This window comes from Xiphophorus maculatus, chromosome 1 (genome assembly GCF_002775205.1).
Source record: "Xiphophorus maculatus strain JP 163 A chromosome 1, X_maculatus-5.0-male, whole genome shotgun sequence".
NCBI lineage: Eukaryota > Metazoa > Chordata > Actinopteri > Cyprinodontiformes > Poeciliidae > Xiphophorus > Xiphophorus maculatus.
This window is the reverse complement of record NC_036443.1, coordinates 5,068,485-5,094,199: the sequence shown is the minus strand read 5'-3', so window position 1 is coordinate 5,094,199 and position 25,715 is coordinate 5,068,485. Positions and strand designations below refer to the sequence as shown.

At 37.2% G+C, this 25,715-nt stretch overlaps 1 protein-coding gene across 2 annotated transcripts; it reads right to left on the bottom strand.

Annotated features, from left to right (window-relative positions):
• Window positions 1-300: 300 nt before the first annotated feature.
• hck (HCK proto-oncogene, Src family tyrosine kinase) lies at window positions 301-24,552 on the bottom strand. Of its 2 annotated transcripts, none has more exons than XM_005804855.2 (13): window positions 24,364-24,552; window positions 11,952-12,082; window positions 9,064-9,097; window positions 7,294-7,387; window positions 6,400-6,495; window positions 6,216-6,319; window positions 5,889-6,038; window positions 5,102-5,254; window positions 4,802-4,984; window positions 4,112-4,188; window positions 3,064-3,217; window positions 2,314-2,445; window positions 301-2,194 (listed from the first exon to the last, which is right to left on the bottom strand). In XM_005804855.2, the coding sequence occupies exons 2-13, from the start codon at window positions 12,072-12,074 to the stop codon at window positions 1,992-1,994; spliced, it is 1,503 nt and encodes a 500-aa protein (XP_005804912.1). In that variant the 5' UTR covers window positions 12,075-12,082; window positions 24,364-24,552; the 3' UTR covers window positions 301-1,991. The 2 variants fall into 2 exon arrangements, with proteins under 2 accessions (XP_005804912.1, XP_023193280.1); XM_023337512.1 differs by having other exon boundaries at window positions 11,994-12,082.
• Window positions 24,553-25,715: the final 1,163 nt, after the last annotated feature.

The following is a 25,715-nucleotide window of genomic DNA, read 5'->3' as shown; positions in this document are numbered from 1 at the left end:
GGGTATAACAAATATATAGATTGATATGTTTTATTTTCTAGTTCTTAAGCGCCTCCCATCTTTCCAATGCTGTTGAGAAATCTTGTGGACCAACAGCCACTTTGTACAGGGCATTTAACCAAATATTAGAGTACGACTATATTTTATGTAGTTTTTACGCAGTGTGGATTACATTAAACGATAAAGACATTAAATACATTGAAGTATAATACATAAGTTAAATAATAATTAATAAAAAGGTAGAAGAACATAAAAGTTATGTTGAAAAGATCTCTTTGGTGTTCCATGAAGACTCATTACTGCCATCTTTAAATCTTTTTATTTAACCGTTGTCATAACAGTTGCACTTAAGCATTAACAAACTGCCAACAGATTCACATTGAAAAACAGAGGGAAAAAAGTCTTAACTAGATGATTATATACAGTTCTGAGCAATGCTGTGCTTCATTCTTAGATGGCTCTACACTTTAAAAAAAAACGTTTTTGATACACTGTTGCGAAGATGTCTTTCAAAATAGATGTCATATTTACCACAGCATGAAATATTAAAATCTTAAAAGCTCACTTGTTCAGGATTTTGGTCCTGAATGTTTATGTGCAATTTACATTCAACTCCCAGCACGGTAAAAATGCATTAGTAAGTATCAGTCATTGCTCTTTGCTAAAACAAGCATACAAGCTTATAAAAGATTTATTTTTAAAGAAAATATTACTGAGAAAAGTATGAACTGCATTTTTTTTTAAATAACTTAAGTCATAAAGAACACATATGTAAGAATTAACAAGCAGAATAAATGTAAGACTGAGTGCTACCTTTTCTGTATATACAAATCATATGGAATATATTGCTGATTGAATGTGGATTAAAGAGCCACTGTCAAAGGCACTGTGAATGAGGAATGCTAAAATAAGCCACAAATAATGTAAAAACATGTGCAGAGAGAAAATTGCTACCATAATCAGGCCTATTTTTTTCACATTGTAAATTCCTTTTCTGTAATCCTGAGTTAGCACAGAAAATATCTGCTGAGCTTGATGAAGTTTGTCATGTTTTAAAAAGTTAGGGACTGTATAAAAATTACAGCAGGAATATAAAAACGTACCAATACAGAACAGTTACCATTAGCGATAATCACGTCAAAACAATGGCACGAATGAAACGCCTTTTGGTTTGAATTTTGGTCTGTATTTAATGTATCTACGTAAATAAATTAGATAAAAATGTTCTTTGAAGTGCTACTCTTCATGTCAGAGGCCAAAACTGATTCAGTTCAAGTAAGCTGATGCGGCTCTGGGAATATTAACATTTAATGCGCTACGCTCTTGTTTTTAAGACTGCTGCCTGTATGTGCCAAACCTTTTAGGCTCTATCAAACTCCAGACCACAAGGTGGAGCTAACGCACTAATCTATCGACAAAGCTTTATGCAGTTTGAGCGGCCTTGAGTAATAAACTATTTATTCAATAAACAGCAGACGTAAGAAAAAAATAGATTATATTGTGAGGGAGAAACAACAAATGTCTGTTTCTGTCTCTGACATATAGGATGTACTTCCAATCTTTTTTTGTAACTTCTTTGACACCACCTTTTGAGTTGGAGTTTTAGTGCTGTGGAATTGTTGCGACTCTCAATTTACATAAAGCAAGTATAAAAAATAGCATCTAATTTTTTTTTAGGCAGCGAGTCTTTGTGAGCTCTCTGTAGTGGACACAAATGGAGATTCACTTTTAGAAACTCATGTGTTTGCTACATCTTTCCAATCCTGTAGCTCTTTCTCTTTTAAAACAGGGAGCTTTTTATTAAATAGCAAACGTGTAAAGACCTATCTTTCAAAAGTAAAAGTAATTGTCTGCTAATAATTTCTGTACAGTCCCTACTATTGCTGTGCCGTGTGTGTAAATAAGAGACAGAGAGCTAAACTAACAGGGTTTGTGGCCTGAACTGCACTACTGCAGACACAAACTGATGATTCATATTAATGAATCATGTCTCATGGCTGCTGCTGGTACTGGCTCTCTGTGGCTGTGTAGAAATCTTCCAGGACACTCTGCAGGTAGTCGAAGGTGGGACGGTCCTCTGGCTTGTTCTTCCAGCACACCAGCATGATATCATAAAGTTCAGTGGGACAGCTGTCAAGGCGCTGCATTCGGTAACCTTTCTCCAGAGAACGGATTACCTCTGGATTAGTCATTCCTGGAAAATAAGAAATTGCTTACAACCTTTTTCACGCCAGCAATGTTCCAAAAGATTTTCCTAAATACCGTAACAGGACTTGTTGCTCGTTTTGAAAGGATAATATGCGGTGTTGTCACCTGGATAGGGGGTGCGTCCGTAACTGATAATCTCAGTCAACAAAATTCCGAAGGACCAGACGTCTGATTTTATTGTGAAGGAACCATAGTTGATGGCTTCAGGGGCGGTCCATTTGATTGGGAACTTAGCTCCTGGTTAAGGAAGAACAATAAAACAGTAAGCCTGTAGAACTAGTTTGGTCAGTCAGACATTCTAAGTCCTAGAAAAAATGTTAAAAAATGTCCTTGTCAAAAATATTTCTGTTTAAGTAAGCCGTTCAGCATACAGCAGCACTGCAAAAACATTAAATCTCACCAAGTATTTTTGGTCTAGTTTGTAGTGCAAATATCTTAGTGCACTTGAAATAAGAGAAACTTTTAATTTCTAACAAGAAACGTTTCTGCAAGACATAGAAGCCTGTTTTAGATCAGGAATTCCTTAATATTAATTTTTAAAAAGTGCCAGTTTCACTGGCAGATTATTTCACTGGTAAAATAATCTGAGAGAGAAGCCGATGGGAAAAGAGTCTTATTACAAGTGAAAAAAAAATCTGCCAGTAGAACTGGTACTTTTTCATAGAAGTTAAGGAATTATTGACCTAAAACAAGCGTGTATATTTTTCAGCCTTATTTCAAGTTTACTAAAATATGTACACTAGACAATAAGCCAAAAGTACTTGCTAAGATTTTGTGTTTTTGCAGTGATGTCATTAACATGACAAGGAGGCATGAGATGAATTCTTCTGTGGCATGTAAAGGGATGAGATTTACCTTCTCTGGCTGTGTATTCATTGTCCTCAATGATACGAGCAAGGCCAAAGTCAGCAATTTTGCACACTAAGGACTTATTAACCAGGATGTTGGCAGCTCTCAAGTCTCTGTGGATGTAGTTCTTCTGTTCAATGTATGCCATACCTTCTGCAATCTAGAAACAAGCAATGTAAAGTAACAACAGATTATTTAACAGAACTGACCTGTAAAAGCTTTTATTAGTACCTCACCCCCAAGGTTACAGATGAAAGCATTATTGATTAACCTGGTAAAAAAGCAGCCCTTCTTCTAGACTATCATACAATGTATTAATGCACACTTTCTTTTGTTTTTTTGCGGTGATCTGTATTTGTAGATGTCTGTGTTTAATTGAATTTCAATAAAAACGTGTTTCCCCGTCTGATACGGTTTCTTTCTTACAATTTATTTAAAATATATTTAAAATATATATTTTAAAAAAAAGGTAGAATATTCTAATAAGAGGATTAGTGCATCTGCGATAGCTTTTAATTTTACACAGGTAGTATATTCTGATGAAGGAAGTGATATTTTTGTGGTTTCGTCGTGTATATAAATTGCTCCATTGCCAAACTAAGTATAACTCCTAAGCTTCCACGTCAGTCCAGTCACTCAAAGAATGTTGAACGACGATAATATTTAACATTAACACAACAAGCGATAGTTTTCGCTTTGTAAACATGACGGTAGTTTTAGACAGACATTGCTATCCATCTGTGCTACAGTAGGAAACTGACGAGGCAGCACTAACAGTCAAACACTGGACTAGTGAAAGATGTTTTTTTTTTTTTTTTTTACACTTAATAACTTTCACTTTACTAGCATCCAACCTCTCACATACTATATAATCAGCATGTGTGCTACTAGTTAGTAATTGTGCTAATGAAAGATGGATTTATTTTAAGGCCTTTTATACATCTTTATCTCAAGTGCCAAATGTGATTAGCATTATACACACGGCACTTTGCAGCTGTTGTTTTAATTAGAAACGTTTTTTTATTTTTGATGAATAACATCAAACAATTCAAACCTGGGCAGAAAAGTCAATAAGCTTGGGAAGCTGGACACGGTTGCCTTCGTCACTCTTTAAGAAGTCCAACAAACTGCCTGTAAGAAGACATAATCATACTTATTAAAATTAACATTAAATGCACATTGACTGAATATAAAAAAAAATATATAATAACATTTATAAACACATGAATTTCAGACAGTATTTTAGATAAGCAATTTGTGTTTAAATCTTCTAGTTTAAGTGTAATAAACTCTTAAAGGAACAGAAAATAGATCCCTTCCTATACGACAGTTTGGATTTTCTTCTTCTGCGTAAGAGCTTGGAACATTTTTTGTATGAATTTTAGCTGTTTCCTACTTTTTACTCCGGTCATGCTGACACTGTTACTGAGAGAGAACGATTCAAAACTAGTTGTTTTCTCTACCAGTCAGAGGAAGCACTGACAATATGTTTTCAACAAAGTGTCCAATTCAAACATGACAATGATTTGAAGATTCAATAAACAGCCTCCATGTAAACCGTTGTGACACTTTTGAAACTGCTGCCGTTTGAAAATTGTAGAAGTCCAATTGACTGACAACCAATTCGCTTTATCCTCTGGGGCTAATTAATCTTGACTGAAGAAGAGTTCTGCAACAGTTTTTAGAGAAATAAGACATTATTGTGTAAAACGTTTGCAAGAATCAAGTGAACATAAAGTTGCACCTTTTTCCATATACTCAGTTATGATATAGATGGGCTCTTCTTTGGTGACCACAGCGTTGAGTCGAACCAGTTTGTCGTGCTGTAGACTCTTCATCAGGTTAGCTTCCATCAAGAAAGCCTCCACTGACATACTGCCTGGCTTCATGGTCTTCACAGCTACCTTGGTGTGCTTATTGTAGGTAGCTTCAATGAAGAAGAAAAAAAAAAAATATATATATACAACCATAACAATTAATTACAACTTTGGTAACGAAAAATATGTTACTGATTGTGTTTTACAGTGGTACAGATCTGTCTCACCCATCCAAACTTCTCCAAACTGTCCTGCACCAAGTCTCTTGTCTAACTTAAGTGAAGATCTTGGGATTTCCCAGGCGTCCTTTTCCCAAGGCTTTTCAGGTTTGGGGCTCAAACATGGGCTGGTCAGAGTTTGGCAGAGGCCATCTCCCTGTTCTGAAAATAACAAATATTATATTTAGCAGTTTCAGGTGTTATGCAGCTTTTTATGATTAGGAAAATTGTTGATGCTATAGGTAATTGGAACCTATCGAATTACTCCTTTAAAGCTGCAGTGTATAACTTTGATTTAAATATTTTTAAAAAACCGTAATGTTTTTTAATGTATTTGTTAAAACTATCACCATGTGGTCACAGTGATGTAAGACATAATATGTAAAAAGGGTGTGGAGGGTGATTTACAGCTCTAAGGCCCTCCTCTTGGCTGTGATTGGTTGTTTCTAGTTAGCACTGAGAGCTCTGGGAGAAAAAAGAGGTGCTACATTTTTTCACAGATTATTTGTCTCAAACAATACTGTCACAACATAGTGACAGTTTCAACAAATATGTAAATAAACATTCATGTATAAAAGGACCAGTTGATTGAGGACCAGTTATAAGATTTGGCCAGCAGAGGGAGCCACACATTACCACGATATTAATGGTTCCTGTTGGGGGGGCGGGACGACAAAAGATTAAAAAAGGTTACTCGCAACTAAATAAGCACAGGTTTGACTGTTTGACATCTAGCAACATACAATATGCTACATCAGAACTGTGGAGAAAATCTGCTCTGGCGGTCAGAACTCACTCTTATAATGGCTGACCAGCTCTTGCAGAGTGCCGAAGGTGATGCGTGGTGAGATGTAAAATCCTCCGTTGTCCAGAGTTCGAATTTTATAATGTTTAACTGTGTCAACAGCCTTGGGGTCTTGATCCCTGACGGACAGAGAGTAGCTACCTGTTGTAAAAACAAATAAAACAGCAAGTGGAATTCAAATATTTAAATTAAACCGTGGAATTGCTTAAACATACAGACCCCTTTTGATCGGTAAATCCATTTGAAATCTTTTACCAATCTTTTAAAAGGTGTCGGTGTGTACATTCTTTATGCATTTACTTTTGCAGTTCGTCTTACCCTTGGTAGTCTCACTGTCTCGGATCATGTAGGATCCGATTCGATTCCCCGGAGCCAGGAGCTGCCTCTCGGCGTCCTTTCTGCTAACACCCTTAAAGAACCAACTGAACAAGAGGGGAAAGGCTCAGTGATTAAATCTAAACAAAGGCCACACAATAATTAAAGCTCAAGAGTGTGCACTTACTCCTCTGTCTCCAGAGAATCTATGGCTACATAGTTGCTGGGAATGTAGCCTTCCTGGCCTGTGCTGATGGACATAGCTCTCCACCACTCGCCTGACCTAAAATGTAAAAGGGACAGCAAAAGAGGCACAACAAACAAAACTATTAACCAAAAAAATAAATTGCAAGTGAAACCATTTCTGACACCTAGTAGGGTAACTTTGCCTTGACACAGCACCAGGCTCTTCCAGATACTTCAAAGGTTGAAGTGTAGATGGTTGTCAACACCTGACACAGTACTGTTAAAAGGACAGGTTCTTGTGATGTAAAAAAAAATGCACTTATTTAAAAAGGTTTTTTCTTCCCCACATACGATTAATCCTTAAACTTAAACAAAAAAGCTACTATAACCTGTGTTCATTAGGGTGGGCATTTATCGTATTGTTTACAATTTATTGTGAAAAATGTATTAAAAAAATGTAAGGAATGTTCTCCCAATAAATTTTAATTAATATAAAAAAATGGGCAGTATTTTCAGATATGTTATTTTTTTTGCAGTGTTCTCCAATGTTTATTCAAAGACAAACATTGTCTATGTAATTCACATTAATAAATAGTGTTTTACTGTTATCACAATAGCACCACAACATATTGCAGTAATACTCTAAGTCCATATCGCCCACCCACAGTACTTATCCTTAAACTAATGCCAAAAACTAAAGACATTTTTGGTCCACTTTCAGCATTCAGTCTTCTTTGGTACGAGTCCATCAGCATGTCCTGACTTGGTGATATCTATCCACTCTAAATTCCAAAAGCATTCCAGATCTAGTTATTTATTTCTGGATTCTGGTTACAAGTTTAGCTTTATTGGTCTTAGGATCATGACATTATGAGTAAGTCCCAAAGCTACTTACTCCTCCAAAATTCTGAGTTTATCTCCCTTCTTGAAGCCAAGGTCTCCTTCATGAATCGCCTCATAGTCGAACAGTGCAATGGCGACACTCTCACCTATGCCAATAAAACACAACAAGGATGTTATGTCCACTTTCCAGACATTTACATAGATATTTACTTTTGCTTGGAGAACTTGTAGCTCCAGCACATGTGAAAAGATCGCACTTTCAGGACTTTCGGGGGTCATCCTAAGCTTAGATTCTTTAACCACATTCTTCTTGTTTCCCCAAATCCAATGATTTTTGTCTAAGGCCAAAGAAATCATGTCATTGAGCCTTCGATGAGATGATGCAGCGTGATCAGTGCAACAAGGAGTAGACATAGCAAAGCAAATCTAACAAATTAGTTGCAGCTGTCACTCTTTTGCCAGACGTTGCTACCATAATTAAACCCCCAGTTGCATTACCACGAATAAGATGGCATGTTGGTCAAATAAGAATGACGACTAATCATCAAAGAACATGTTAACCAGTAGCCCTTCTGTCAGAGACGGTCGGTGGAGGGAGTGCTGGGCATTAACCTGAGAAGATTAATTTCCTCAAAATTAATCTTCTGTGGCTAGCTTACGGTTAAGCTAGCCACAAGTTAGCAGCTAGCTTAACTTTCAATAATACGAAAATGACCTAAAATTAATTAACCATTTAATATGGCCTCAACTGCTCTGTACTAACTGTACATTTTTACGTAGAAAGATAAATAATTAAAAGATCACAAGGTGTCAAGAGTTTATTTTTCAAAGCTAATTGCATTAAAATTAGCTTGAAGACATAAATGGGTTGGAAAAATGCAGGGAGAAGACAGGAGAAAATACACTAATAAATTAAATCATGGAATGACAAAACCATGTCAGTTGTGAGATTTCTTTTTTATATTTTTGTATTAATTTCTGCCTCTTCCACCATTATTCCAGAAACGAATCACTGACTGAACTGTTAGACAAAATTATCAGGTCTTCTATCCTAAATTCATGTATTACAATTTTGGTTAGCACAGATTATAAAGACTAGATATTTTTTCTATCTAAAAGCAATAGAATGGAGGAAGATGAGGTCTCAAATTATCTTCCACATATTACTGTAGTTAGACTAGGTAGTCTTTCAGGGAGGACTAAATCTACAGAAAACATGCATGCTAACAGCTAGCTCTGTTAGCACTGGCTTAGCTTAATTTTCAGTAAGAGCAGCTGCAATAGAAATCAGTAAACCACAAAGCATGGTGTTGTGTTTTAGAAATAGACATTTCATTTTGACACGTTGAGTCCTGTATTGTTTTTTAGTTCAATAAGTTGGACCAAAATAAAAATGCTGTCAAGTACATTGCTGTTATATAATTATCAATGCATAATAATTACAGGTACACCTCAGCTTGATCTCTACAATAGGCTTCCCCATATTTTCGCTCTATGACTAACTTCCTTGTACGCCTGGTAATAATAGCAGCAGCAGGCTGATCTTTTTCTGTGTTTAGGTCTGCATGGTGAGGCAGTGAGAGGGGTTATTGCTCAGCACCAACACACTGACACTTCTTCCTCTTTCGAGCTCAGAGACAAGGTTTTTCTGCTTTCAAAAACCACTCACCCAGATCAGTCTAAAAAAAGGACTTTTGTTGACGGCCATTTTGAATCTAACATTACCTTAGTTCCTAACTGATCCTTTTCTCTACTTTGAGATTAAGCAGAGGTAGCTCAAGATACTCATGCAATGTCAACAATATCCAGTAAGTAAACTCACCATCTGAAGAGGTTGCATTAGTAGGCTGTTTGGCCTGTGGAGAGAGAGAGCGAGAGACACAGTCACGCATGAATGCTGCACTCATTTTAATTTCCGTGCATTCAAATGAAAGTAAAATACATAAAAAAAAAAAAAAAAAAGCAAAATATGTTTTGATCATCAGAATTAGTGTGGTTACCAACAACAATGCATAATCAACAAGACTAATGTTAGGAGTCACATTTCTAGTAGATTATTTTCAAAAAGGTACAGGACAGGCGTAATAACTGGTCGTGCCACACTCAACAACACCAACTGCCTCTAAGTGTTTGTGATTAGTGGTAAAACTTTTGTGGTGGAATATGGACCACTCTTCTTTGGAGAAGCATTTTTAAATTAGTCAAAGCGGAGGACTGTTTTAGAATGAATGACATGTTTAAAAAGTCATGCCTCAGCATCTCGTGCAGACATTAACTAGGCCAGTATGAAACAGTTTTTTCTTTTCTTTTTTGCTATTCAGAGGTGAACTTTCTGACATGCTTTTTTTGGCTAAATTGAGGCAGGTCATTGTGTTATTTTTGGTCAGCTAAGGCTTTTGACTTGTAAAATCCCTCATGGATGCTATTTTTGCCCAGACTCTTTCTAATTGTCATTAACACTGACCTTAACTGTGGCAGCTGAGGCCTGTGGTGCTGTATCTTCTGGGTAGTTTTGCGACCATGTGCCAAAATCTTTTCCACACTGATAGATGTCACTGCCTTTTTTCCTCATCCATTCAAAATAACATTTGTAAGGTCAGCCTATCAACTAATTCTGCATCAATTGTAGCTATATTGTTGTTTTTCAGGTTAGATGTTGCTTTTTATGTCAGAGTTTGGTTTTCACATAGATTTTAAAGTAGAGCAAGGTCATCTGTTTAAAACGCATGGGGGCATTTTAGACCCAATCACCCAATGTGTTGACGAAGTTTAGTTTAGACGTTAAGAGTTATCACAGCATGAAAAAGTATGGCTTAACACTTCTCGCTACGCATGTCCTAGCTGAACGCTCTGGTTCTGCTTCTCTCACTTCCTCTTTCTTCGTTGAGGGCGAAAGAGATCTTACAGGCAACACACAGGAAGCAGTAGCCAGAGGAACCACACTCGCAGTAACGCTGCAACTTTAACCCTGCCATAGATCAAAGTCTAACCGGCATGCAAACTCACAGCAGGTCACGCGGACATGTTGAGTCTGCGTCCACACAGTGTCTTTTCTGCAAATGACAACAAAGGAAAGCTACTTCCCATCCATTCTTTGCTGAAAATTGTGGAACTGCATCCTTATCTTCTCTGAACCAACTTTGCCTATTTCTGCCTTTTTATCATTACACTTCCTCATTTTTTAGAAGCCCATTAAAGTTCTGTAGCTGTTTTTTTTTACTTCTAAAACATGGATGTGCACTTAAACTGTCCTTTAGAACAGAGTATTTATACCACTTTACAAAACGTTTGCAACTTACTCCAAAATTTCTCTATTTTCCTTCCAAGCAGGCAGATTTTCATTGTAATAGAAATCTGTCTGAAATTATAATACTAATGAAAACCATTATCATTTTTATCCTAATGGTCTTGGTAAATAGCTAATACTATTTCTCAGAACTTTGGTTGCTTGATTAAGATTTGTGCTGTTTGAGGCAGTCTGCTGACAGAATAGACTGCAAAGAAATCATTGCTTGGCATTAGTAGAATCATTAAAACAATATACTGTACATGCTTAAGCTGAAATATTTCTGTAATCACAATTTGTTCAGTTGTGCCTAATGTCACAAATTTACAACATACCTTTTATAGCTGTTGTACATGCTGCATTTAAGTGAACAATTTATACCGTATTTTGCATCTGCTCAAAAACACAACGAATGTTTTTGGGGTTTTTTTATTTAAAAACCCAACATCAAATCATTTTGCAAAATGCTAAATATGTCCTATTCAAGCATAGGATTGCCATGTTTTGGGTGACTCGTAATATACACCGTATAATTAAAATGAGAACATTTTATCACACTTCTGTAATTTCATGTGGCACTTTTAATTTCGTGGGATACTTTTTGCTTGGCTTTACCAGTAATCCAGTAAATCCAAATCTAAAATAAATCAAAATCAAAATCTACATTCTCCACAGTAAAAGACAGTTCCCTTACTCCAGAGGTTAAAAAAGGATGCAAAGGTTAATTGATGTGGAGTTTTAGTTACCTACAATAAACTAAGCATGCAATACTTTAATGAAAGGAGCAAAGTGGTCTGATTATTGAAGAAAAAGAATTTCTAAATCACATAATACATAATTTTGCTCACATGTCTTGTTAAATAAAGGCCTATCGTTTCCTAATTTTGGGGGGTTTAATTATTTTCTAATTTGGTTCAGCAGTGAAATCATTTTGTTGAGCATCAGTAAATGGATATGGCTCATTCTGTCTTCAAATGCTTGGAGTATTTAGGCAAGTTTAATGGATAGGTGGCGCCAGTGTTTGTTGGAGTAAAAAAGAAGCACAGTGCTTGTGTTCTATTTACTCTATGTTTAAATTAAAGTACAGCACAACACATGGGTTAATAAAAGAAGAAAAAAAAAAACTGTACTGTATCTTCATTTTTAGGATTTCAATTTGTTGATAAAAACCTTCCCCTAAAAAATCTTTGAAATCGCTTCAACTAATTGCCCCCAGGCCACCCGATTCATATTTTTCCATAGAACGTTCTATTTTACATTATGAGGAAATGCGTTAGCTCAGCTGTGGGTTCAGAGTCTGACATATTTGTAAAAGTCGACACTCTCTAATGAGGATCAGAACCACAATGAATGGAAATCGTTCAGTGAGTTTGTAGCTGTTAAATGTCTAAATCAGTATGTTTTTTTTTTCAGGTCCAACTTACGGCAGATTTGCTTCCAGAGGTGGGGTCTCTGACATAGTGTACCTGAGCTCTGTTCTGCTGGTCGCTGTTATCCGAGTCTTTGCTGGGGAACTTCTGCTCCTTCTTTGAGCCCACACAGCCCATGATGCTGTCTGCAGGATGACAGAATGCGTTAGAGCTGAGTAGAAACTGTCAAAGCTTCGCTGCGGTTCAATGGGGCGTTCAAAAGAACAGGCAGGTCACAACTGAAATAACAAACGTTCAAGTATAAAAACAAAAGATTTATTTTTTTATCTTACTTTTATTGAAATGGCTAATGGGCCAGTTTGAACATTTTTGTGCATCAAGGAACACGATGAGATTCTCGCTAAGACCTTCGTTCCTGTTCCTAGTTCCTGTTGCTCTGACTCCAACATTTGCAGTTAATATGTCAACAATTATTTTAATCAATAACTTCAGAATCTCATAAATGAAAACTGTGGAGTTAATATGAATCTAGACTCTTCTAAATTGCATGTAAAATGCATTGATTTGACTGATGCTTGCAGTCAGTGAGGACAGCGATTTTACATGAAAAGAATAGTAATAAAAAAAAAAAATCGTCGGCCATGTTGAGGATACTGGACAAAGAAGGAAGTCACAAGATACATTTGTGGAGGCAATACGTTTTGCAGCTTCAGCAAAGCAGGCTGCTGACCTGACACTGCAGGTTAACAGTAGTTGAAAGTCAAAGTCCATAATGCCTCATTATAGTGATTTCAGTTTTTAAAAAAATAATCAGAATTCTAAAAGACAAAGTGTTTTTGTTTTTATTCCTGATGTCAGCAAAAGCACAAAATCAAGGGACCTCTGATGAAAAGAGAAAAATGCTGAGGTACTGAAAGATACTATTAGTTCTTAGAAACTAATGGAAGTACGCCATACATAATGAGATACTGTATCTAAATAACTTGGTTTACATGTTAGTGAGAAAGAAAAAAGAATATTTTGAAACAACTTTATAAAAAAATAAAACTTCTAATATTTTATCAGTGCAACAATCTTTTTAATTTAAATTTTAAGTAGTTCATGGGGGGAGACCCACCTTGGCAAGTACATTAACAATACTTTATTTAAAGAAGATTTTTTTCTTCTTTAAATAGAAAAGAAAAAAAAAATATAAAAATATATATTTAAGTCATGGTGTAGGCCATCCCAAAATCTGTATGGAGTTGGAATTGTTTGAGACTGTAAGTAGGAACTGGAGACATCTAGAGTTTCAGATTGCAAATAAAAACCTTCTCTGGAATTTTAAGATCGTTGAAGCAAAGTGACACAGTAGAAAATGTCAGATTAACACATGATAAAAAGTTAAGAATCTAAACCTGTGGAGACTTTCTGTCCTCAGTGTGGATCCCGCAGATATAAAACTGAAGAACTTCAAGGAACTGTGAGTTTTCTGTTAAAGCTGCCATCTTCTGTTGACTGCCGATGGTTTAACTTTTGTAAAATGTAAAACGTAACGTGACTCTTAGCTCTGTTTGCTGACCACACTTTTTACCACGCTCTGTCACCAACCTGTTTTTTACGAAACAGGTTTCCATGATGCAAGATGAACACTCTTTAACTGATAGTTGGTGTTAAACCAACTCCAGCTATAAAATGGCTTTTGAATATTCTAATAATACTGAACAGAGAAGGGTGTCCGACAAGACAAGAGTGAGCTGGCGTGGTAAGAGTCATTATGACTTTTGAGATATTGTAGTTAAATCCATGTCTGCACCCCTACAGGTCAGGAAGTGCAATAAGTTACTACGACGATAATTTACTGGCCAAAGATGACTCCATAAAACACTAAAAATCAGTTACACTGAAAAGAATGTATGTGCTTGGGTAAACTTTTAAATCATTCTAAATATATACAAAACAAATCCAGTACATGTAAAAAATAAAATGGAACTATGTACTTGGAATACACACAACATCCCATGTCATACTAAAGTAACACAAATCATTGCCTTTTTAGGACAACATAGAAAGTATGGATCTTTAAGGCAAATTCTACTCAAATTTCAACAACCTTAAGACATCCTTGAATCTCCTGTGGCAACCAAGGGAGATTGTACGCCTGCTGGTATAAAGCGCTGTCCATTTACCCAAAGCTCCACCTCGTAGCTTCAGCCCCTAGCCTAGCTTCTGCCACAGAGCTCCCCTCAACCCACGCAGCTCCTCCAGACTAGCAGCAGCAGCAATTAGAAAACACCTGGTGGAAGTGCACGTCTCTACTGAGCTTCTAAAAACGGTTGTAAGCGGCATCATGGAGAAGCATTGTGATGATGACTGAGTGTCGGAAAGGATAGGAGGTTCTTAAAGAGACAGAGGCCAATTTCAATGCGTCAGACAAGGTTATGATGTAAAGTCAAATTCCACCTATGTGGTTTTAGATACATGTAGCATTTTCATAACTGAAGCAGAGTTACTTAACTGTACTATAAAATGGAATTATGTGCTTGGAAAATACACAATATCCCACTTTAAGCCTGAATAATGACTTCAGTACAGAAAGCATAGCACAGAACTAAAAAGATGTTTTAAAAAACACTCAAGTTAAATTGAGTCAATCTATGATTTATTTTCAACACTCCACATGATTTAAATTTTTTTTTAGCAAGGCAATATTCAATACTGCCGCGCTTGTTTCTGGGTGACCCCACTGACCTTTAGCATTCACAGAATCTGCTGCTTTGCATATGTATTTGTGTATTTATGTAAGCAAATGTGAATGCAGATCAATAAAACTAAGTTGAACAGGATATGCTGATGAACAAAACGAGGTTGAGCAGGAACCAGAACAAAGGAGGAGTCTGATGGGACCCAGATGCCAGGGCTGGACAGATGGAGAGGACACAAGCGAGTCATTCAGCGGGTTCAATTCGGGTTCGTTCGCTCACACACAGATTATTGCACCGTGTTAGAGAAGTCAGCTTTAATATGATTGCTTACAACAACATGACTACTGTTGTGCTGAATTTAGTGCCCCGCTGCAAAAAGATACAACTTTACCAAGTATTTTTTGTCTAGTTTCTAGTGCAAATATCTTAGCACACTTGAAATAAGACTAAACGAACTTATAAGCAACATTTTAGCAATTTATAGAGGCTTGTTTTAATTATTTTGGGATTGTTTTCACTTATTCACTTGTAAGTGCAAAAATTTGCTCCTACATCAGTAACAAACTCTTATATGTTGCTGACAAGTAACTCGAAAGTCAGCCAAGTGTTATTTCAAGATATTTGACCTACAAACTAGACAAAAAAAATACTTGGTACGTTTTTGTATGTTTTTCAGTGCAGGGAATGTCAACAAGTAAAATAAAAATGCGAAATATCCGTGTTGTTATAATTATTCACCGCTATTAATAACTGCAAATAAGAAACTCTCACGCTGCAGAGAGGAATGGAAAATGTTGCGTTTGAGCGTAAAAACCCAGGAAGTGCTACGGTCAGTTTTTTTTTTTGTGGTTTTAGCATAATAACGTTCCTTTTTCTGTATTCTCTGTGCCATGTTCCTCTTAAAGCGTCCAATAAGAGGATGTTCTGAGTCCCTGTGACAGTTGTAGCCCTCATTTATGTCCACAAACGGCTCTCTGTTATACTGTTACTTTTGTAAAGATGAAGGTCAGCAGGAGTCTGCTGGTGAAACTTTGTGTCAGTGAAATCAGGGGTCGTTGACGTGTATGAGGACAGGCTGACACTTTTCATGCTGCTGTAGTCAAGACTCTTGTCTGTTTAAACCAAACGGACAAAAAAAGTTATCAACTTCATCTCTTAGTGGAACATAAACTCAGCAGGAGAAAACCTAACAAAGTTAGTCCTAGGTATTCCTCTGTTCCTCTTTGCATCGCAGCCTTATTTGACTATCACCCGGTCAAACGATAACATCCAAAAATATCTCAGCATGACAGCACATGATAAACCTTATAATATTATTCATTCTGGTTGTGTAGAGAACTGGAAGTTCTCTTTGTATATTCTTGTGCTGCAACAGGGTGGGTCGTGGCAGTTTCCATCACAGAAAACACAGATATTAATCCCCCCAAAAATCCTCCAAAAGTTATACTCTGTGCTGAGCCTGGACTCCTGGAGACCAACAACCAAACAAAATGTAATAATCGCTTTAAATAGTTTGTTTCATTCTTGATCTTCCTGTTTTTAAAGAGGAAATAGCAAAAAACCCAAAAAACAACCTCTTTAAGTAGTTCAATGTGGCGGATTGAACTGTGGCGACTGATCAGATTCAGTCCTTTAAAAGCATCTGACTTTGGATATACAGGTAGATGCATGATTTATTGGCACTAACATCGGTATCGGCTGATATCAGTCATTTCTTTAATATATCAGCCCCATAGAAGAAACTGGGCTGATATTTGTCAGAGGTATGGTGGTTTATTTTGGGTAGTGGAACATATAAAATGTAATATATATAAAATACAGAAATGAATAGGATGATTCTGACTTTATAGAGTAAAACAGAGGATCAAACCAGTAATAAACTATATATTACTGGTATAAGGGTTACTATAAGTGGTTTCAGAGAGATGGTGATGCATCCAGCTTACTGGTTTTATAAAACAATTATTTTACATTCACAAAACCAGCTGTCCCAATAAACATCTTACATTTCACTTAATCAATCCCTGGAAAAATACATAACCATCCTAATTTATTAGTGATGCTTGGAAATATCACAATCCCAAATGGCTGATCTCTCTGCTCAGTAACAGCTGAGCTACAAACAGAAATCCGACATGATGTTTCATGCAGGTTTTAAATAGGCCACCTATACCTGACATTAAAAACCGAGTCTGTCATGGTGTTTATAGATTCTGTGGCTGTACCTGCAACTCACTGACAAACTTAAACTAGATTGTGACCAATAATTTCTAAATAAACAGACAGTGGCATCACGCTACTTCAGATGACTGTGTCTTTTCATTCATTTCAAATCATTGTGTTTGTACAGATTTTTGTCTAAAATAAGAAAGAATTTTAAAAAAGGTTATTCTGGAGATTTAAACGTAATGAATCATACATGAAACTATAAATATAACTCCTGATTCAGCACCATTTCTAAACACTGATTAAAGATTGTGAACAATATATGGAGCACTCACAAATGCCAGCTGTTGGTTCAGAGGTTACTGGTTTGAATGGAACAGAAACAACACAGATAATTTGATATTTTGATCATTTACAGAAAATCTTAATACAACAGATACAGGAAGGACGTCTGGAACACCAAACAAACTGTATTATTCATTGTTTTTGAGGCATAAACACAACATTAACTTCAAAATGCTTCTTTTCAGCTGCAAAAACTATAAACCTTTGAATTTAGATTTGGAATTTTAAATATTTCTGTGGCATAGCACAGCGATGTTGCTTTCCAACCAAATGTCAAGCCATTTTTATGTAAAATGAATGTTTCATCCTGAATATGCTTTCTGAAAGTACATTTAGTTTTGACTTATCTGTAAGTCAAATATTTAATTATTAAACATAGTTGGAGTTATTCTTCTTGTACTAAAATTATAATCTTGACCTTTAGCATAATGAGTCGGCTGCATTATTACAATACTGTAAAAATCCATGCCGCTACAGTATGTACACTACTACTTATTTATGACTCTGTTACTAGCTAAGTAGTTTCACTTCCCACAATCACCTATTTTACTACTGTAAAGTACTAAAATATTTTCCCCGTCATGTTGAATATTCTTTTCAAATTTGCTCAAACTGAGATAGGTTTTGCCCCAGTGCGGTGCATTTAAAAGTTTCCCAGATACCAAGAATTTGACTAAACTTTATATTTTCTGCTCTCTATTTTGTTGGATTTTTGATCTTCTCTTCCGTTTAAAGGTCTCAACATTGGCATGACTGCACTACAGAAAGTCTCTTGCCTCTCCATGGCACTGACTTTCCCTTTTCTTGCAGTTACACATAACAACAGGCGTTAAAAAGTGCCAGAGGTAGCACAATCCAACTTGGCAATTATATATAAAAAAATAGCTAGTCGACACTGCACAGCTATTCTAAGCTAATTACAGGTAAATAAAGAAATATGGAAAAATACAACATCTGTTGTCTTGTGAAGTTCTGAGTGAAAAGCCAGTAATGAACTTGGGAATAATTTACAAAAGAACTTACCAAGTATTCTTTTGTTTGCGTAAACTGTCAGCACAAAAATGGTCTGATTATAAAGAATCTGGATCGGAAACATACTAGAAAAAAAAAAGTTCTCTTCCTGTAACAAAAGTTAGTCATCATCTATGACACAGATGGTTTTTTGTTGTATGCACTCACAGAAACTGCTGGAGGCAATACTACCACTCCCACTTCAGTCTTCTTTCACTTTATTGTGGATGTGAAACATTAACCTATAAAAAATTCCTCATGATAATGCTTGCAGATTCACTTCTGCTTTTTTTTCTACTGAATTCCTCTGTCTGAAAATATTAAATGGATGAATCAGCAGGCTACATCATTCTCAAGAACAGATCTAATGGACCTAATGGGATAGGTGCAGTCAAATTCTGTACATTTTTGAAGTGTCAAAGATGGATTCTTAAATTATTCATCGACGTGTTTGGCTTGGCTTTACATACCGATCACAAGAAGGTTCAACTAGCACCGTACATCTCTATTTAAATCACATATTGTCATAACTAGAGACAACGGGGCTGGTGTTGCTTCCTTGCCTAATTTGATAACTGTATGCCAATAAATGTAATAATTCCCAGTGAAATCATTGTCAACCATTAACAGAACGTAACAGTTCGTGTCACAGCAGAACTCCTATCATCCTTTGCTAAAGCTAACAGAGCCACTAACATTAAACACAAATAACTTATCTTAATATTTGCTAAAAAAAAAAAAGGTTTCTACAAAAAATTCAATTAATAGTCGAGGAGAGGTGTTTGTAAAACATAACATGAGATGAATAAAGCAGATGAACATATTAGCATCGCAAAATGCTAACATCAGCTATAACAATGCTGGCATCGGCTTCAGCAATGCTAGCATCAATTTCTAATATGGCATCTCTTTATTTTCTGCCTCAGAAGTTGTAACCTAGAAGTGGGAATGACACCACACTCAAGATCAGCATGGTGTTGTTGCACATCAGAAAACCAGTGGGATTGCTAATTCTTGTGCTCAGTGACCAGGAGCTGTAGCTCCAGGACTAAAATAGTCTTTCAATCGGTAAGTTGCCCAGGGCAGTTGTGCATCTGCATGTAGTGTAAAGTGCTTTGAGGAGCCAATATGACTATAAACGTAAAGAATTAAGTAGGAGTTCTATTAGTTTTTTTTTTTTTCAGTTTTGGACATTTTGATGTCTAAATGCAAGAACCGCAAGCCTTTCGTCAACTAAAATGCTGCAAAAACATGGTGTGTAGAATTATTTTGCTGCCAGATCGTTAACAAGTTATATTATATTTTCAGAACATATACAGTAACTGAAAGGGCATCTTTATACCTCAGTATAAAACAAAGTAAAAAACAAGAAGAAATCTAGAGTGTTATGGTAAAGACTTCCTCATATGTTTGTAACTAGGCTATAAACATACACAAATATTAAAATAAGTGAAATTAGCAGACGATTTCCTTTTTAGGTTTTCGGAAAACAAATTTCTGTTGGAAACATTTCCTTGTCTTGCACTCTTCCAACACTGTTCTGTTTGTTCTGCAAAAACTACGACGACAGAAAAGTAGGTCCTTCCCAGCTTTAAACATTAGTCACAGTGTAACATGCTCCTCCTGGAAGGATAATATTTCTATGAAGGTCTGCCTTAGAGCTCTTTCATTTAAATACCCGCACCACACAAATGATCTCCTGGTCTAACAACAGCTTTGGTTACTAATAAACCTGTCAAAACTGTAGAAAATGTAATGCATTTAGCACAAACATTTGTGGTTTAATTAATTTTGTAACATAGTTGCAAAATATATAGCACTATCATTGCAACATTCTTGTGTGCATCTTGTATATTGCAGTGGACTCTTGGATGCAATATTTGGAAAGCTTATACCTTTAAGCACCATGCAGTTGGTCGGTTGGATGCCCCCCACTTCCTACTAATTTAAAAAGGCAGTATTATGTAAAATTGATTTTTTTGAGCTTCACATCATGTTATAATTTTATTGCTTTGTTGCTTTGATTCTTTCATGCATGTTTGAGAAATCTTTTACTCTCCAGTGGAAACCATTCAGTTGCAGTTTCCAAGCTTCCTCCTCAACTCAGCCCCTTCAGACTAGCCAGCAGCAATTAGCAATCACCTGGTGGAACTGCACAGCTGCCGAGCTCATTATATGAGCTACTTTTCAGTGCAAACAATGTTGCTAAAAGGTTAAGAGAGGAGTGATGTGATGACTGCCTGAAGGTGGAGTTTAACAAAAAGCAGTTTTTTTTTTTAAGAGTTACAGGCTCAAATTCAAGGTGTTAATTTATGAAGTAAAAGTTCTTTGATATATACAGCATTTTTTATAAGAACTGAAGTTAACATAGTTACTTGACTGTGTTACAAATAGCATTATGTGATTGAAAAATACATAATATTGGCCCTTTGAAGCTCCTGGATTGTGGTGGGGTAATCATGATAATGCAAAAGAAAGAAGTTAGTGAGAATAATGTTGTTAAATCCAAGGACAAATTGAAGCCCTTATGACAGGTTCAAGTTCGTCATAACAAGAAGGTCCTAGTATCTCCCGGACTGACCTTTGACATCCCACCTTCACACTGGTTGCTGCAGCATCAACCGGCAATGCTGCAGCAGGACATTGAAGCACAGACTCTCTCAGGAGACAGCTGATAGGAATAATTCATGCGTGCGTCCTGCTTTGAGAGGAGATGTTCAGCCCAGATGGACATGTTTTGGAGCTGTAATGAGGCGCCAGCTTGTACCTGCTTGGGACTGCCTAAGGCAACAACAACATCACCTGCCATCAGCTGAACGAGCCAGGAAGTCTTCTTTAGCTAGTCTCTTATCAACAGGAAGAGACTTTTTTTCCTTCTCAGATTCTGTATCTCATGGGGGTTTCTCACATTCTCACCTCCCCAGAGTGTCAACAGCTGGTACTGCCTCTATAACTTTATTCAGTCAGCAACTCGTGTCTCATGAAGCGATCAGGGAAAACAGGGCTGGAGTGGTTATCGGGCAAACTGAGCATTTTTCCTTGAGGTCTTTGTTTTTGATAATGACAATGGTAACCGAAGACCCCACAACCATTTCATTGGATATTTTTTGGCACGTCCAATACCATCTCTTACAATTACCGTAGTTTAGGAAAAATGTACTTTCTAAGTTTGAGTTTGAAGAAGTTGCATTATTTTAATTTCATAAACGTTAAGCAACCTCTCCTAATCTTTATTTTATTTGTTTATATTGATGCCATTGCACATATTTATGAAGACTATTTGCAAAGACCATGTCTGACCAATCATAGTGGGCCACCTGGACCAAAAATGCCTGGAGCACATTTTTGTACAGCCCTGATGGTCAATATATCAATTATAATTATATATTATAGGGAAGGAGAGGGGGGAAGACATGCGGCAAATATCGTCGGGTCTGGGAGTCGAACCCGTGACGGCGGCGTCGAGGACTCAAGGCCTCCAAATATGGGTCGCGCTAACCACTACGTCACCACGGCACGCCCTATTTTTAAAACTTTTTATCTTCAACAGAAGTAGTTTTATATGATGATTCTCAAAAACCCCCAAAAAACATCTCATGTTGTGTCACAATATTGCCAGAAGAATATATAAATAATTAAAAATATTTACAAGAACAATAATTTTAATTTTATTTTTACTGAATGTAATCAAGAAATTAAGTACTATCCATCCATCCATTGCCTGTACAAGCCTATTCTTCCAGGGTTGTGGGCTATCTCTCGCGGTGCCTATCTCTCTGGGCGAGAGACTGGCTACACCCTGGATAGGCTGGCAGCCCATCACAGGGCATATAAATAAAACAATTAGTTGAAATTAAAATCTTACATACACTATGATATAAAATAATCCTGTTTATAGAAATAGCTAAAAAATTTTCTGACAGCACAGTAAAAAAGTGTAAATATGTATGAGAAAGAGTCCTCCCCACCCTCCTCCACAACGTTCTAATTTTATCAGAAAGATTAAAAAGTATATATAATGTATGACATAATCTATTTGAGTTTATCTTAAAAGTCACTGACCTGGAATGCTTCTTTTAGAACGCAAGCGTCAGAAGTTTTTTTTGGAGGAAGTGAATGGAAAAAGTCTCCTTGCCATTTGAGAATTTACAAAAGTAGGCCGGATGAATTTTTATGTCCCAAGACGTAAACTATGTAAACCATAAAATGCTTCTGCAAAGGTGGCGTTTAAGTTATGATTTAGAAGAGGAATCCAACCCAATTTCCCAATCTGGTAACATTGGCTGCTATAAGATTCGTTAATATTATATACATATTGAGTATTACAGTTATTTATCATCTCCCATGTAGCCTCTGAAGAAGTACGTATTGACAATGGATGGCTGGATTATGACAATTTCAATAATATTGCCTATATTGTATATTTACTATTATTTTCCTATGTTTTTTAAAAACAGACGTAACTGGAAATACAGAAAAATCTGCTGGTAAATTTAGTAGTTTGGTAGTTTTCAAATGTTTGCTCTTTATAGATAAGCATAACAAGCTACGTTAGCTGGTTAGCTAGTTAATTGGGCCCTCTGCTCAGATTCACTGAACATATAGCTTGCTGAAAGTGTAGTTTCAAACATCAAGTAATGGTTGGCACAACTTCACATTCTATGCAATGCGAAGCTTTTGAAATATTTCCAAACATACAATATGACGTTTCTTGTAAGTGAGGTGAAAGTGAGGCAACTTCCTTTCAGTCAGCTGACCTGCAGTGCACAGCGAACCAGTGATGCTGCAGAACACCGACTCAAAAAACTTTGATCACCCTGGAGCTTTCTCTGGCAGCTCAGTAAAAGAACCATGAAGCACAAAAGTTGTCAACCTCACAATGCCTTGGAAATGGAAAGTGACCCATGTCGAACTGAGACCAGGCTGCTTCGTTTCCCTTCATGATCACCCAAAACTAACTTTTCATATGTAAAAAGGTTTTAAAAAGAGAGAGAAACTTGAATAATCGATATTGTACTAGAGTTTTAGGCTTGTTAATACCTTATGTTTTACTTCTCTCTTTGGTCGGAGAAAAGTCTCACACGCTCTACGGCATCTTATTAAAGTCACTTTAAACCTCAGGAAAAATCGTAGGAGGAAATATTTGAGTACTTTATGGCCAATTTTAAAATCCTTGGTACACTTAGAAGAGCGAAACCAGCTCATGCCTCAAGACATCCAGTCCAGCTGACGCAGATGTTTTACTTTCTCCGGTTCTTCTTTTCAGATAGGAAGTATGTGGCGATGCAGAATATCTCAGGTTTTTCTTTTCAGGGTAGGGTCTGAATGCGGAGCTACCACTGCGAATTAAATAATAAATCTGGAAAGAAAATCACAAACTCTTCAACATATATTGGCTCATTAGCCCACATTGTGCCTAATCTGTTTTATATAATACTTGAAAATAGTGATTTCTGCACTGTCCTACCGATCACACAAGGTTTTATAATATCTGGCTTAACATAAACCAGGGTGATGCAGTTCAGGCTGCGTAGTTGCATCATTTGAACTTTTTATTTATTTATTTTTTGCTTTTCTGTTGAAGACATTGGGGGAAAAACACCCCGGCTTAAAGCCCCAGCTGCATTACTGCAACACCTCAGACACAATCATGATGTAACTCCGGCACTTCTGCGCCTCTGTAACTTACGTAGACTTTGTAATTTACGTAGAAAGGCTTCCCAAACAGTCGTGGCCTCTTCATCTGAACTGAATTGAAAATGTACAGAGGGTAAAGTGGATAAAGACTGCCGGTGAGAACACAGAACTGAAACTGGAGTGGTTTCTAGTTTAGTCTGTGTCTAAAAATAACCGACTCGTGCAGCTGAGCAGAAAGCCAGGGCTGTAAATTCATTGATACCCCTCACCTGTTCCCCCTTCCCCGTTATTGACTTCATAATTGTAGGGAAGTCATCAGGAGTTGCTCGTATAGCTGTCCCCTATCCTATCAGATCATAAAAGTTTACATCTCATTTGTGTGCAGCAACTTCTGGACCTTAGAGTTCCTCTTTTGGAGTCCAGCATCCTCTCAGCAAAAAAAAAAAAAAAAAAAAAAGAAGAAGAAAAAAAACTGTTCTTCAAATCGACAGCCCATTGTATTCCAATAAATTGGAATATTGTCGCTTATTGTTTTATATCTTCCACTCAGCTGTCGTTCGCTTTAGCTTCCTCTTTTTTTTACCCCCTACACACACAAGCAAAACTTAGCAGAGCGCTCTTACCTCGTTTTAATCAGTCACTTGGAAACACGGGGTGTTCTGCACTCGGACGGGATCTTCTGGGCTCAGACGGTGACGGGCGTCGAGAACATTCTTCATTCCTCGCGCGCAGCTTCCATTTCTCCCTGACCCGCTCGCGGGGTCGGAGCTGCAGATGTGAACGGGGCGGCGGAGCGGCGGCACACTGGACTTAAAGGAGGAAGTTTGAGCTGTGCTGCATCCGAGCTGGTGTAAAGAGGAACAAGCAACACGTCAGCCCCTGCTCTTGGTTTCACTGGCTGAACAGACCACAGCTGAGGCTTCCTTCTTCTTCTTCCTTTTTTTTTTATGGCAGTTACTTCTTCTCGGCTACCCCGGTAGCCTACAGAAAAGAGGACAAATCCGTGAAAACCGAACGCAGTTTCCCCCCCAGCTCGTTCGGGATTTATTTCGGGATGCGCTTTGAGCTTGGAGGTTCGGTGGAATAATGCACACCTGAATGGCTTCACAGATGTGAGAGGCTCATTTGCATGGTGTGCAGGGAAGCTCTAACAGGTATTCAAATGATAGTTTGACAGCTATCATCCCGAGAGAGGGCAGGCAGAAACAAGGGTGGAAGGGGGGGTAAAGAAGGGAGGGCTCGGCATTAACAGACAGACACGAGATGTAATCCTTAATCAAGAATCAGGATTAGAAACAAAGTTGTCTCCGAAAACGGGGCGAGAATGGGACAGATAGGAATAAATAACCAGAGAACTAATGCTGGGTGTTAAAACACATTTTGAGTTCATGCAGAGGCGTTCTGTTCACCCATTTCACATTCTAACCTCAGGGAGAAATGGCTTCCTCTTTTATCAGGCAAACAGAGCCAGGGTTATTTTAATAATTACACAAGAAACGACCCACAGCAGAGTACTGGACCTATTGGACAAGGAAACACAAGGAGTTTGCGTGCGCCGGATCTGATTCTTCCTCTGACAAAGAGTCGCAACGAGCCCCTGCTCCTGCATTCTGTCGATATTTTACATAATCCCAGCCCATTGCCTAATCCTTTGATCCTGTTGGATTTCCGTGTCATGTGGATTATTATTTCTACGTTAGAAGTGAGATTTTCCCATTGGCTCTTGAGGCTTAATTGACCTTAAACGTCTCACTTCCTTGTTCAAGAAACAGGTGGTCAAAGAGTGAGACTTCAGGGACAGGTTCAGGTTGATGTGGAAAAAAAAACATCTGTCTGGACTGAATTTGACTAATTCTGACAATTAGCAAGAAACAGAACGAGTGTTTCTTGCTAAGGGTTGCCAAACGCCTCTTCTCTCTAAAAGGGAAGGCGCTGCAGGGTGTAAGTTTGCAAAGTTATATTTAGTGGAATCACA